The sequence below is a fragment of the Sphaerodactylus townsendi genome, linkage group LG04 (genome assembly GCF_021028975.2).
Source record: "Sphaerodactylus townsendi isolate TG3544 linkage group LG04, MPM_Stown_v2.3, whole genome shotgun sequence".
Lineage (NCBI taxonomy): Eukaryota > Metazoa > Chordata > Lepidosauria > Squamata > Sphaerodactylidae > Sphaerodactylus > Sphaerodactylus townsendi.
This window is the reverse complement of record NC_059428.1, coordinates 80,826,081-80,841,049: the sequence shown is the minus strand read 5'-3', so window position 1 is coordinate 80,841,049 and position 14,969 is coordinate 80,826,081. Positions and strand designations below refer to the sequence as shown.

At 40.0% G+C, this 14,969-nt stretch overlaps 1 protein-coding gene across 3 annotated transcripts in view; it reads left to right on the top strand.

Moving 5' to 3' along the window:
* PDK3 (pyruvate dehydrogenase kinase 3) overlaps positions 1-14,969 on the top strand; it is a 52,888-nt gene that overhangs the window by 19,508 nt on the left and 18,411 nt on the right. For 2 of the 3 annotated variants that reach the window (XM_048492594.1, XM_048492595.1), the window contains 3 exons: positions 5,648-5,789; positions 8,818-8,889; positions 12,453-12,637. In XM_048492594.1, the coding sequence (XP_048348551.1) occupies positions 5,648-5,789; positions 8,818-8,889; positions 12,453-12,637 (399 nt within the window). Of the gene's footprint in view, positions 1-5,647; positions 5,790-8,177; positions 8,340-8,817; positions 8,890-12,452; positions 12,638-14,969 lie in introns of those variants that run through there. The other variant, XM_048492596.1, reaches the window with a different exon arrangement.

Below are 14,969 nucleotides of genomic sequence, written 5' to 3'. Positions count from 1 at the left end.
AGTGATTCTGTAAATCTGATGGAATGAGCAGAAGAGATATTCTGGACTCCATATTCTGGGTTACGCAGACGATGATTCTCATCTCTAGTGGAATTATCCATATATATTCCATGGTGTCTTCCATTAAGCCTACACATGCTCCAGTAGAGCCTGTTTTGGCATCTGGACCTGGAGTGGCTTCGTCTGACCGTGTGGCATTTGGTAGGAATTGATTCCTCCAATTACAAGTGGCTGAAACCATCATGGCCTCTAGGCAAACATCCACCAGGCATATATACAACTCCACAAGGAAAGTCTTTGCAAAATGGTGCCAATGCAAATAAGTTAATTGGTTAAACCAGGGCTTGGAACAACTACCTTCTTAGAACCTTCTTACAAGATGGAGTACAAATAAGTTTTTTCCCCACTTTTCCCAAAATGATGTGATTATGACTAGACTTGGCATTTACCACATTTGATTTATTTTGTGCAAACAATTAATAGATTAATTTCATATATTTTTAAATATAGTAGTTCAAAATCATTGTGAGTACATAAACACTCATGACATAATGGTTGTTGGCTGGTATAGGGATCAGGTCATGCATAAATGATATGTTAGGCCCAGCACTAACATTATCCTCATGGAATGGGATTTGCTGTAAAATTGCTCCTTCCAATCCTATTCACAAACAGCTGTAGATAACACCAAGGAGAAACACACTGTGGCTTCTCTCTATACATGTTGACTTTTGGGGAAATGCATTATTAATATTGGCATGAAAAAGAGCCTCAGTGTTGGCTCCTTCCCCTGGCTTCATGAGGCAGAGAAGCAGCAGCACTGCTGTGATTCCCACATAGGTGAAGTGATGTGAATGTAGGGTTGCCAAAATCTAAATGGGCTCTGGAGATCTCCCAGAATTACAAACTTATCTCCAAACTGCAGAGATCAGTTTCCTGGAGAAAATTACTGCTTTGGAGTGTAGACTGTATAGCCAATTGTTCACTGGTGCTCTGCCCTGCAGTGAAGGTATGTTTCCTTTTGGGACAGAGATTTCATTGAAGATGTACTGACACGTATTGCGCCGAAGTTCCTGGAAGTCCCGATTTCTCTCACTTTGAGGTTCCTGCTCCTTCCAGTCCCCCCCTCCTTTCAGATATTTCCAGTGGATTGATGGCTGGCTTTTTCCCCAAAAAACATAAAGTAATGATAATGATGCTGTAATTTTCCTTGTATTACTATGAAATTTAAAGGGCTCCCCCAAAAAAGCTGGCAATCTTGTGATCACCAGGGAGTAACCAAGCAATGGGGGCAGACAAGGCATGCAAACCACAAAGCAGGCAGTAGGGCAACTCCTCAGATATAAACAGGAAACAGGAGGAAACTCCATTGCGAACACACTGCACAGCAAGGAGCGTCGTGGAAAGCACTCCATGCATAATAGGTTCGTGGCATGATAGCCTGCATTGATTCCTCTCTAAATTCTGCCATCCCAGAGCTCTACCCCCAAAATCTCCAGGGATTTTCCAGACCAGAATTGGCAACCTTGTGGGAGTAAAGAGCCTTAACAAGGCTGTTAGAGGAAGAGTGAATTTTCTGTCATGGTAGAGGTGAAAATAGAGACAATTGCTTTTTTCTGTCTCATTGTGTTCTTGTATTCTAGTACTCTGGTTTCTGTCTGTGCCCCTTCTGTGCCCCCTCTTGGGATTCTGCAGTGAATTTGCAGTGCAATATAAATGAGTTTTGAATTGTTTTAGCTGTTATGGTATCATCTCTGGGAGCTATTCATCACTGTAGGGACTATAGTGAGAGAATTATTATGTAAATTCATCGTCGCAACTGTCTTATGACAACCCAAGGAGAGGCTTTCAAGCAAGTAAGAAGCAGAGATGGGTTGCCATTTGCTTCCTCTGCAGAGTCTTCCTTGGTGGTTCCCCATCCAAGTATCAATCCTGTTTAGCTTTCAAGATCTGGTGAGATAGAGCTATACCAGGGGTCTGCAACCTGTGGCTCTTTCGTCCTTGTACTGTGGCTCCCTCTGTCCTCCCTCCTCCGGCCTCCACTGAGGAGCCCACCGGCCATGGAGATGGAGAAGCTCTTCCTCGAGGCATCGTTACTAAGCAGAGAAGAGAGGCACCGGCGGCTCCCATCCTACAATGGCAGGGCCAGTTCCTCCCGCCCGAACCTCAGTGGCAACAGCGGCTCCTCTGCTCCGAGCTGTTCACTCCCCCTTCCCCAAAATCCAAACAGTGACTGACAGCTCAAGCCTCGCCTCCTATCCGCCTTCCTTGCCCTCCATTCCTCCCTAATGTACAAGGGCCCACCTGTTTTTAGCCTCTGTATCAGAAACACTGATGTAATTCTCATACCAGTTCTATGGAAACAGAGACATAGCAACGTGGGGCTTTCTGGGTAACAAAGGTGTTCATTCGCCTTTTTGCAGCTGCCTGGAAAGGAACTTTTTAAATTGGAAGTACAAGTACTGGAATGCAAAGAGGAGATAGCGAGGAAAATTAGAAAGTAGGGCTGGGGGAATAGAGCAAGGGTGGGAGGGAAAGTGAGCCAAGTAGAGCTTATAAATCTGTCCAAGCCCTTTTTAAAGCTATCCAGGTTAGTGGCCATCACCACCTCCTGTGGCAGGATATTCCAAACACCAATCACACGTTGCGTGAAGAAGTGTTTCCTTTTATTAGTCCTAATTCTTCCCCCCAGCATTTTCAATGAATGCCCTCTGGTTCTAGTATTGTGAGAGAGAGAAAAGAATTCTCTCTGTCAACATTTTCTACCCCATGCATAATTTTATAGACTTCAATCATATCCCCCCTCAGGCGTCTCCTCTCCAAACTAAAGAGTCCCAAAGCGCTGCAGCCTCTCCTCCTTATAAGTTGAAGGTGCTCCAACCCTTCCAATCATCCTCGTTGCCCTTCTCTGCACTTTTTCTATCTCTTCGATATCCTTTTTGAGTTGTGGCAACCAGAACTGAACACAGTACTCCAAGTGCGGTCGCACCACGGCTTTATATAAGGGCATGACAATCCTTGCAGTTTTATTATCAACTCCTTTCCTAACTATCCCCAGCATAGAGTTTGCCTTTTTCACAGTTTGCCTTTTTCACAGAATCCCAATCTTGATCTGCCTTGATCTCCCTTGATCTCAGATTTCAAATGCCTTAGCAGACCAGGTGCTCAGGAGCAGCAGCAGCAGAAGGCCATTGCTTTCACCTCCTGCATGTGAGCTCCCAAAGGCACCTGGTGGGTCACTGCGAGTAGCAGAGTGCTGGACTAGATGGACTCTGGTCTGATCCAGCAGGCTAGTTCTTATGTTCTTATAGTAGGAGCTCACGCCTGCGCCAAAAAGCCCCGGTGGCGCATTTTTCCCCAGCAGGTGAAGGTGGCGATTGAGGCGGAAGGGGGTGGGGCTTTATGCCTGTTAAGGGTTAGTCTGATACGGGCTGAGAAGACTGGTGGAGCCAGCTTGATCAGGGCCAATTGCTAGGAACAGTGGAAGTGACAGCAGGTATGTAGTTGCCGCTACTCAGCCATCTGTTATAAAAGGGGTCCCTTTTGCATCGCCTGTTTCGCGCATCTGTAGCACTTCATGGATTTCATAAGCAACACACTATAATTGTTTATATAAGACGTAAAGGTAAAAATATATATATACACAGTGTTATCTTCATTTTAAATGTCAAAAAGTATTTGCGGCTCCGAGTGTTTTATTTTCTGTGGAAAACAGGTCCAAATGGTTCCTTGGGTGTTAAAGGTTGCCGACTCCTGAGCTATACCATGCCACCCTCCTGACAGAATTTGTTGTCCTTTCTTAAAACCACAGTTGTTGAATCCTTGAGAGAAACCAGGATTCTGACACAATTTTAAATTTAATTTAGATTTGTGATTCAGATAGTTTTGCTTCTAGTGGCTGCTTATTTTACTTCTAAAGGATAATTTCAAGCAGAAAATAATTCTGTAGGATAGAGGTCACGGTAGTGAAGAATTTACCATAGTTATTAGAGGGCACCTGATGCCTGTCTAGTAGATCTTATATTAGAGGCTGTCCTTTTAAGGTGTGCAGTCTCTGGGCCGTTCAGGTTAAAACGAACATTTGATGTAAACATCAAGCTTCTGTGTTTTGCAGTAGCCATATGAATGTTGAGGAGTTGGTTAACTATTTTTCCATTTACAGTTCTTAGAAAAAGGCAAACAGCAGCATTTTGCAGTTTTCAGGGTATAGATTTGTAGAACATATTACTTTTTGTTCCTTAAGTGTATAGGAGTGGGCGACTGGCTCTCTTTTCTCCACAAAAAGATGTAGCCTGTATAACAGGAACCTGTTGTAAAGTATTTCTAGACAGAGCCTACAAATGCAGGAGTTCTATTAAGCAACAGGCAAGTTCTCATGATTGGGGGGGAAAAAACTCTACTAGCAACAAGCCTCTCCCCATTCCATGTATTATAGAGCAGTAAGTACCATCATTACTCCTGTTTTGTCAGTTCAGTCCCCTTTCATTTAATGATTATTTTCAGGTATTGGTTGAAGTCTGAATAGATAGGAAAAGCAAGAGTCAATCTGGTATCATAATCAGAGAAACTGTCCATCAAGCATATAAACAGCAAATTCTATGGAAATACTGGAATAGCCTATAGGAATCAAGGGCATCTTGTGGGAAAACATTTTTAACTTTTTCTAGCAATGAAATTCTTTGCAGGGTGACATTATAATCACACTTGAGATGCAGAAAATGACATTTTTATCAAAAGGTAACAAAATAGATGCGCACAAAGGTAACATCAGGAAGATTAATTAGACTCTAACTAGTGATCTCTCCTAATGGACAGGAAGCACGCTTTGGACTTCTGGGAAATCTTACATGTGCTTGACACTGAATTCCAACTGACTTGATTCAATGCATATTTAGTAGATAAGCATTGTGTATTTCTGATGTTCAAATGGATGTGTGTATAATCTTGACTTGGCTTTTTGTTGTTCGATTCATATTGTAAATCACTTTGCGTCCCCATTTGTGGGTTAAGGAGATTTAGAAATATCATAAATGAACAAAAACGAAATAAAACAATCACAATCTTGCTGATACTGTGTGATGCAGTAAGCAATACATTTTATTTATTTATTTATTTATTTATTTATATTTCAAATTTATAGGCCGCCTCTTCCCCAAGGGGCTCGAGGCGGCTTCCAACATGGCTGTTCTCTGACAGCAGCTCCAACAGCATAAATTAACACATTTAAAATCCAGCATAAATTAACACATTTAAAATCCAGCAACAATCATATACAATTTAAACAATAAACCAATAAAACGGTAAAAACGGGCGCCCAATCCCAAGGCTAAAAGGGAGAATTAAATAATAGAAGAGGAAAAAGGGGGGAGCGGCGGCCCCAGATAGAATCAACAGTGGGCCCGACCGAAATAACAAGGGATGGAGAATGGCAGCCTCAGTTTCAATTCCGATGTTTCAGTGGGGGGCAGTAAAACTGCGGCCAGCCTCTCCAAAAGCCCGGTGGAATAGCTCTGTTTTGCAGGCCCTGCGGAACTCACCAAGTCATAGTTGTGATTTCATAGTTGTGATTTCAGAAATATTTATTCCAAACTGGATAAAATCTGAAGTAATTTTTTTTAGTCAATCTCTGTCGTTTTTCTTTCCACAGGGCGTGATAATGCTTGTGAGAAGACATCATATATGTTTCTGCGAAAAGAACTTCCTGTGCGGCTTGCTAATACCATGAGAGAAGTAAATCTATTGCCTGACAACTTGCTGAATAGACCATCAGTTAAACTAGTCCAGAGCTGGTAGGTAAAGAGAAATCTTTGACTTTGCATCTTTGGTAGGTAAAGAAAAAATCTGGTAGGTAAAGAAAAAATCTTTGACTTTGCATCTTTGACTTTGACAAGCAAGAATAGTTTTGCAGCTTGGACAACTATAGTGGCTTCTTCACTTTTCCTCATAGCTTTTCTGTCTTTCTACCCCCTTATTCCCATTCTACTGTTTTTCCTACTCTAGTATATGTGCCAATATTTCATAGTTGAATCTAGGAATACTTCGTGAACAAGTGGGTAGGGAGAGGACAGGGCAAAATTACTTAAATATTTGCACTGTGTTGTTGAATAATTATGTGTTAACTAACAGTAAAGCCTGTTGTGTGAACAAATATAGAGGGTTCTAGAAAACTGTTAATGGGTTAAGGGCACCTAAGTGACCCTCTTGCCTTTCCTCCCCCCTTGGCCCCACATCACTAGCTCCCTCTTCATCCTCCATCTGGATTCCTGCATTGGCCCTCACGGGGGGGGGGGGCAACTCCTCCTGTCTTTCCTCCCCCCTCAGCTCTGTGTCACCAGCTTCCTCCTCCTTTTCATGGACACCTGCTCCTCTTTCTGCATGCTTGTATCACCACACAACAGCTAATAGTTTAGTTGCCGCTGCCTGCAGTTGTGACCCTCCTACGGGGAGCCGCCAACACCTGTGCTTGCTCATTCTCAGGCAGCTGCAGGTGATGCTGTGACTGTAATTATTCAGCAGTGGGTGAGAAGGGTAAGCGTGCAAAAAAATGACTAACCACCACACTCCACTGTTTAGTTGGTGTTGTTTTTTGTCTGTTCTGTGTAAGCCCTGCCCAGGCTGTGTATACATGGTTACTGGTTCGAAGTGAGTTATCACCACCATGGCTAGCCTTTTGTATAATAGGATGCTTTCATCCTATTTTACAGCTGAAGAACCGTAAGACACAGCAAAAAGTATTTTACTAAAAGCACTCTTGTGAATCCATGGCAGAGAATTCTTGAGTGCAAATAAATTGAAGTGTCACTGGGCACATACAGAATGCTATCCCCTCACCACTGAACAACTGCAACTTTTCTTCTGTCCGTCATATTTTGAAGTAATACATACCGGTAATTCTCAGTGGCCACCAGAACAGTATACCCAGCTTTCAAACCTTGGTTTCTGACAGTAAAAGGCAGGTGGAGGAGGCAGGGGTATCTTCAGGGCCATTAAGGGAGGACATGTTAGGAGCAGGCCCTCCAGCAACTACCAGGTAACCTGCTGTCACTTAATTTGCACAACTTACCCAGGTTCTAACCCAGACCTATTTGCTTGCTAGTGTTCAATAACAGCCACTTCATGAAATCTCATATGGCACAGTGGTTAGAGTTTCAGACCAGGATCTTATTGACTCAGGTTCTAATCCCCGGTCTGCCATGGTAATCACTGATACTCCATCTGCAATTTATTTTGTATCAGTCCAGCAATCTATTTTCAGTACAAGGACTGAATTCTGGAATGTATAGATATAGTATCTTTAAGCATGAGCAGAGTGCCTTTCCTTCACTGAATATCAGGGGAAGTAGAGTTGCTGCAGAACCATTGCAAAAATACGTGACAGGCTAAACACATCTTCTATTTCTGAAGAATTTACCATTTTGTTAAACAATAAGAGGAACCTGCAGAGTGAATGAAGCAAAGGAAGAGATTAGTTAAAATACCAGTTTATTAACTACTAAAATATTAGTTTTATTAACTTTTGGAACTGTTGAATGCATGCATTGAGAAAGCTATGGCAAAGTTTCAGTTTACTGTTAATAAATGTGGGAGATGAAGCTTAGAAACTTAAGCTGAGTTCAGTTTCTTTTGTGCCATGAGAGAGAAAATATCTGCAGTTATGGGAGCTATTATGTTCAACAGTTATGGTACATTGTGTGCAGTGTAATTTTTTATTTTTCTTCATATGGTTATTTGTACTGCTGTTTGATGAGAATAAATTAATTGAAATTTGAATTAATAGGCTTGGCTGTTTGTTTAAAAAGACAAACCAAGGAACACACCGTAGAAATAGTTAATGCAAAACACAATTCTGTGTGAATGGCTAATGATCTGGCAGAAGTTTCAATATGAAGTATCATAATAAAGTCTTAAACCTATGCTGTGGTTTAAGGCTTTATTATTACACTTTATATTGAAACTTTTGTCAAGTCATTGGCCATTCACACAGGATTCTGTGATGACTGTTGATTTAACAGTTATCTTTTATTGAACTTAAAAATTAATTAATGTAACAAGCAATACTGAACACAATTTGAAATAGCTGACTTTTACTGTATTTCAAAAATATGTGCTTTAACCAAGGTTACAGCCACATGGGTGTTTTGCTCTGTCTGTTCTCACACTGAAGTTGTGTTTTGCAGAGCATCCCTTCAACTTTGTCCTCTAGTCATCCACTTTTCAGGATTTCTCCTGCTTTGTTTTGATCTTTCTCAAACCTGCTTTGTTACAATATATCCTGAAACATTACAGTATTCCCTGAGAGATCACAAACCAGCAGGTGTGCACAGGATGTAGACAGGAAGGTATGTGTTTTTCAGTGTCGTGCTGATGTCAACATTATCTTAACTGCAATCATCCACTTGTGGCTGCCACCACCCCTTGTGCTACTGTTAGGCTTTTTGCCAGATTTTAAAAGATTTGCTAATTGCTGTAGCATTATGAGGCTATAGCAATATAGCAACTATTAGTGTTTTTAAAACCCATCAAATTGCCTTCTGGTAGTGGGGATGGGATGGTGGCCAGGAGAGGGTAACTGTGGAAATCATGGAGAAACTTCCATGTGGATATTTTGTTGCTACTGTGAATTTTTCCGTATTTGTGATGACAGCCAATCCACAACAGAATTATTGCCATGCAGATAAACCCTAGTCCAGTCTGCAGATTTCATTAATTCCAGAGCTTTAGGGCCATATCTTGCTTCTTTGACAAATTCATATATATATTTTAATGGTTTCTCCTTCAATAGTGCTATGTGAAATTATCTGTTCCTATCTATTTCAGGTACATGCAGAGCTTTCTTGAGCTTTTAGAATATGAAAATAAAAGCCCTGAAGATCCACATGTTCTAGATAAGTAAGTGGTAGAAACAATTTATTAATCTACTGTCATATAGTTTCCAAAATTATCTGTGGTTTTAGGAATATTTTAAACTGGGAAATGATTTTAGGTGTCCTAAACTGAATGATTGCTAGTTTTCCAAAAATGTTTTACTAAGGAACTTTCATTCAAACCTAAAATAGGTTATGATGTGGAGGGACAGTGTGGGGAGGGAAGTTTATATGCTAAGTCATGAACATCTCAGGGCTAGTCGAAATGATGCACTGATCATTGGGAGATTTCTATTTTTATGTCCCATACTTGTTTGTTTAGAAGAGTTACTATTAGGCTTGGAGATTTGGGTGCAACAAATACCAGATTTGGCCTGAATCTGGGAGAATTCAGGCATATTCGGCCAAAAGTCAGCTGAATATGTCCTGCCCACATATGAACAAATCCGAATGCAAGGTATTCAGGCTTTTTTGTGTGTTTTTTTTGGTGTTTTTTTTTGCTTTCGGCCTGCAGGTGGCATGTTTTTAAGGCTAATGGCACCAAAATGACAGGGTATCATCTGGAGACTGTCCCCCAATGGGAGCTAACATCCCCCAATGGGAGCTAATAGGAGATGGGGGCTATCCCTTTGAGGGTCCATAACTTTGGTCCCCCTGAACCAAACTTAAACAAACTGGGTGGTATGATCAGGACAGTCTCCAGATGATACCCTGAAAGTTTGGTGTAACTAGCTTTAAAAATGCACCCCTGACAGGCACCCCAAGAAATTTGCCCAGATTCTCTGCTTTGCAGTGCCTTGGCTCCATTGTAACTTCCTTTAAAAATCTAGCAATAATTTACAGGACAAGAAACCTTCAAATCTGGGAGGGGGGTGATGACTACACCCCAGTTTCTATTTGTTATGAGTTCTCTGTTTAAGATGTAAAATTGATTTTAAGATGAGGTGCAGTGGTATTTCCTGTTTTCAAGGGAGGCAGTTTTGATTGTTTCATACCACAGTGTTTCTTTATCACAGTAAGCTTCTATGGGAAATTTCAAAGATGAAATCGGGGTACTGTGTTGTAAGTTTTTTTTTCCAGGTTTCAAAGATCCTTTTCTTATTACACGAGAATCTTTTCTAATCAACTGTCTTTTGATTGTTTTTTTCAATCCATAAATACCTATGTATACCCAACAGGCTTAGACGACACTTAATTATCTTCACCATAAATAAACCTCAGGTTTTAATAAGTATAAAATAAAGTATCCTCTTCCCTGATTACAACAACAACAACAACCTTTATTGGCATAATTAATTCCCTAATTAATAAAAGTATAGTTCACAGTCTAGTAACAGGAAAGGAAAGTGCTATTTTTGTGTGATATGAAACCTGGAATACCTGTGAGGCTATTAGCAGGATTAAGTCTGCACTTGAAAGTAAAGGAGGTAGATATAGAGTTCTGAATATGAGCTCGGATTTCCTTGCGACAAACTGTCCTCTTTTTAAAAAGTTTTCATATTCTTTCTTTTTAAGAAAGGCTTTTAATATTTAGATCTCCTCACAACAAAAAGATAATTTCCTCATTAGAAACTATGAAGTAGAGCAATGGCCTTAACTCTCAGATCCTCACTGAATCAGCAGGATCTAATCTAGCTGAAGTTTTAGGCATTAAAATAATTTTCAAGAAGGGGTGCTTGTCCAATCAGCAAGGTAGGTGAGTAGGTTAAAAACCCTCCTTGTGCAATTTGAAGGTGTTGAGGTTTGGGATTAGGTTGTTACTGTTCATATTTCTCAGTTATTATTGTTAGAGTAACGGATCATTTGAAAACCGCATGACGAATTTGCAAAAGTGCTTAAGCATTGCTGATTAGACTGGAAGGGGGCAAGTAAGGTGCCTTTAGAAGAGGAGTACTCTTTCACAATCAGAAATGTATGTTAGAAAAGTACCTGCAAGGAAAATGGATCTGATTTTATTACTTGATAGAAAATGTTATATTTACTTCTTTGCAGTTCTATGAGTTAGAGTAACTTCATGACACAAGTGATAAAAAGGGGAAAGCATTATAATGTATGGAAGATTTGCATTGTTAATGGAAGTGAATAACAAAATAGTTATTTTACTCTTGCACCCAATATTTACTGTTCTTAACTGGAAAGACCCCCACTATCCCACTCATTTTTTCAGTTTTTGAATTGTTATAGGAATTCTGGTAATTTAAAATGACAATACGATTTTTTTTGTCTGGTTCCCTTGACCAAGCTGTTCTATCTCCTTAAGATCTATCCCAATATAATTAGTCTCAAGGAGTTCGCTCAGACACCTTTTAGCCTGATACTTGCTTCCCCAATTAGGAATCAGGCCCTTGAAACTGCAAATTGTCTAACAGATCCTGTTTGGCTGTAAAACTAGATGTTGGGTATTCTTCTCAACAGCTCTGACACCTTTTGAGATTCCTTGTGCAAATTCCACTGGTTATTTTTAGAAGTTGCACTCCCAATTCCTTGAGGATCCACATGAGTTCTAGGTGCAGGTTTGTTTGTTTTTTGGAGTTTTCAGTAACAACAACAATATGGAACCTTTTTTGGAATATAAATTTAAACAAGGTTATTCTTAAAAACTCAGGCACAGCAGATATAAAACAGTCAACATTAAAATAACCATAGTGCTGCTAATATAAAGATAAGAATGTTTAAGGATTAAAAAGAAAACCAATTTAGCTGTCTGTTCAAGAACATCGGTAACTTCATTATTTAAAAGAAATACAGTCTTTTCTTGCTCAGTGCTACCCAGTAATAAAGGTTCTAGCAACCTAGACCTACCATTACTGTACAGGGGGCAGTGATGTAGCAAATGATCAACTGTTTCTTGACTTTTCATCTTGCAGATCTTGCAGATGCAGTCTTTCATGGTGAGGGAGATTCAGTTCCCTCCCCTGCCTCAAAGAAGAAGGAAGGGTGTTGCATCTTGCAAGTGAAAGAGTATGGCGTAGTTTAGGCTCAGATATTAGATATATATATTTTGCCATGCCAGAAGTTCTTACAGGAATGCCTAAGGAAATGGGAGAGCAAAATTTACTTGCCCAAGAAACCAAGGTCTGGTTCTCTTGCTCAAGCAGCTTACTTTTAATAATGCAGAACAGTTCATTAGAAGGAAGCATGACTAGGGTATCAACAGGGAGGCCCAAATCACATAATTTACCTACAACGTGGGCCCACCTTTATAGTGGCTTGACAAGAGAAACCACACTTTGTGTTCGTCTTGCTATTACACAAACTATTGTGATACATTTCTTCCACATGGTGCCAAAATTAGAAATAACAAATCTGCAAAAGGCCTGTTTACGTTGTTGATGTTTAGTCAGATTACCTGTTTTGAAACAGCTGTCTCTTCCCCTAAGTGAAGAGTGCTGAAGTGATTTGAAATGACCAACCCAATCACTGAGTAGAGGTTTTGAGATAGATTTGTGTTTTGATTTTTTAAAGTATTTTAAATTCTAAAAATTAAAAAAATAATTTTAAATTTAAATTAAGTAGAATTATCTTCTTTGGATAAATGCAGTCTTACATGGTTAGTTGTAACATTTTCTTTCTGACTTTTTTCTCCAGTTTCTTAGATGTCTTAATTAAAGTTAGGAACAGACACAACGATGTTGTTCCTACCATGGCCCAAGGAGTGATTGAATATAAAGAAAAATATGGTTTTGACCCTTTTGTGAGCAGTAACATCCAGTATTTTCTAGACAGATTCTATACCAACCGCATCTCGTTCCGCATGCTTATTAACCAGCACAGTAAGTAATTACTTTATGTATTTATTAATTGCATTTATATCCCACCATATCTGCAAAGACTCAAGGCGACAGTAAAACATACATAATAAATACAATAAGTATATAAAACATTAAAACATCATTTTGTCTACCATAAGAGGGCTCACTAGAGTTGGTGTTTATAAACTGCAAAAAATATCACTAGCTCGACTTTTGCAACATCCGAAAAAATTCTATTATGGTATGTGTTTAAAAGGCATGAATAGAACTGTACAAGGGCTCTTTTATTTGTGTTTCCCCTTGCTTTCAAAGGTCTTTACTGTTACAATAGCAGTGGTTGGCAGAGTAATCAGATTGAGGGCATTTGGACAAACATTACTAACTTAACAGCATTAAAATTATAGAATTGGAAGGGGCCAGTGGTGGGATTCAAATAATTTAACAACCGGTTCTGGTGGTGGGATTCAAATAATTTAACAACCGGTTCTGGTGGTGGGATTTAAATAATTTAACAACTGGTTGTTTACAAGCACCATTTTAACAACCGGTTCTGCCGAAGTGGTGCGAACCTGCTGAATCCCACCACTGGAAGGGGCCATATAGGTCATCTAGTCCATGCCCATGTTCGATGCTGGATCTGCCTAAAGCATCCCTGACAAGTATTCTTGAACTGTGCATAGTACTCCAAATGCAGCCTGATCAATGCAATGTACATTGGAACTATGACATCTTGCAATTTGTAACTTATTCCTCTGTTGGCAACAAATAAGAAGAAAACATTTGCGGTTGCTAGTGATCAGCGAAGTATTGAACCTGGCCCCGCATATCAGCTCTGTTATGTATTGTAACACTAAATTAATTATTTTACTATCATCTTTTGAGTGCTGAATTGGCTAAGGCCCGTCACTTTTCCAAAAGGCAACATAACTCTTAGTCTGGATAAAGGTAATAGAAATCCTACAAATATTTGCAAGATTTTTCTAACACTGACTAAATATTCTTTTGTAGCTTTTAAATATTTTATATTTTTCTGCAATATGTTGCAAACTCATGATACCATTGCTTCCATCACTTTAAATAGATCTCTTCAGGTATTTGACATCCAGAGTTTAGTTCACAAGTTGCATTAAAGTAGTTTTCCAAGATTAATTAGTAGTAGCAGCATTTTTCTTTTGTGAATGCATTTTGACTTGCAGAGCTTAGCCAAATGCATTGGTAGAAGGAGACAGCAGGACATGTTTTTCGTTGTCTTAACATATGGGCCAGTGCCCCCTATTTTTTGCTGTCCTGTACCCGTGAAACCACTATTATGCAGTGTGGCAAAGCAGTAAACACCAGCCTGGATTTCCATCTTGTTTCTGTCCACATTAGATTGCTCTCAGTAGGTTGTGTATTTACATCAGAATCCAGTTTGTGGATCTGTGCTGCAGTAGCTAAAGATGGTGCAGTGAAGGCAGTGCCACAGTTCCTCCATAGAGGCTTTCAGGAGGCACAGCTGAGAGGGAAATGTAAAATTCTCCCGCTGCTCAAATTGCACCATTGATCACAATGGCTTACACCGCACAAAAGTGTGGCGTAAGTCTGAGAGCCCAGGGGCCAGTGTTCCCATGTCAGAACGCTGGTGGAAGCTGACTAACGTTGGCTCCAGTCCTGAGAATGCCCTGGCACACTCAACCACAGTGATGTCTACTCAGGGCACCAGCGCAGCTCTGCAGCATGCCAGACTTCTGGGTTTCAGTGCTGTGGAGCAGAGGGTTATCCGGTTGCTGGTGCATTTGCCCCCTGCACTGGCAGGTCTGCCCTTTAGTCATGGCCCTCCACCATTTCCTCTGCGGATTCACCCCCCCTCCAATGTGGATTGGGCTATTAATCATGCATTCTTATGAACATTTTGGGGTGACTAGAGCTGAATTAGAGTTTTTAAGTGAGGGCAGTATTGCACATTTTGCTCTCGTTGATATTACAACATGGCCAAATCTGATTAGTTATCTTGACATCTTGGCATCAACACATTCACTATATGGTACCTGATTGACTTTCACTAAATTAAGCTGGTCCCATGGGCTCCCTTGTAAAAGGCCCTTATTTAGTGAAAGTGAGTCCTTGAATCTAACTCATTATGAAAGAGAAAGAAGAATATTTTATAGTCTTTTAAATAGCCCTGCAAATTGAAGGAATGGTTTCAAATCAATAGAACAATGCAAAAACATGGAAGGGTTTTCCACAATGTTTTTGCATTAAAAATTCATTGCTGCTGTAGTTGTTCTGCCTTGTGAAATGATTCTGAAAGAAGGCCAGGTTTTATGAATACTTATTGCTAGTTTTTCTGGTCTTGTTTAAAAAGTAAAGTTAG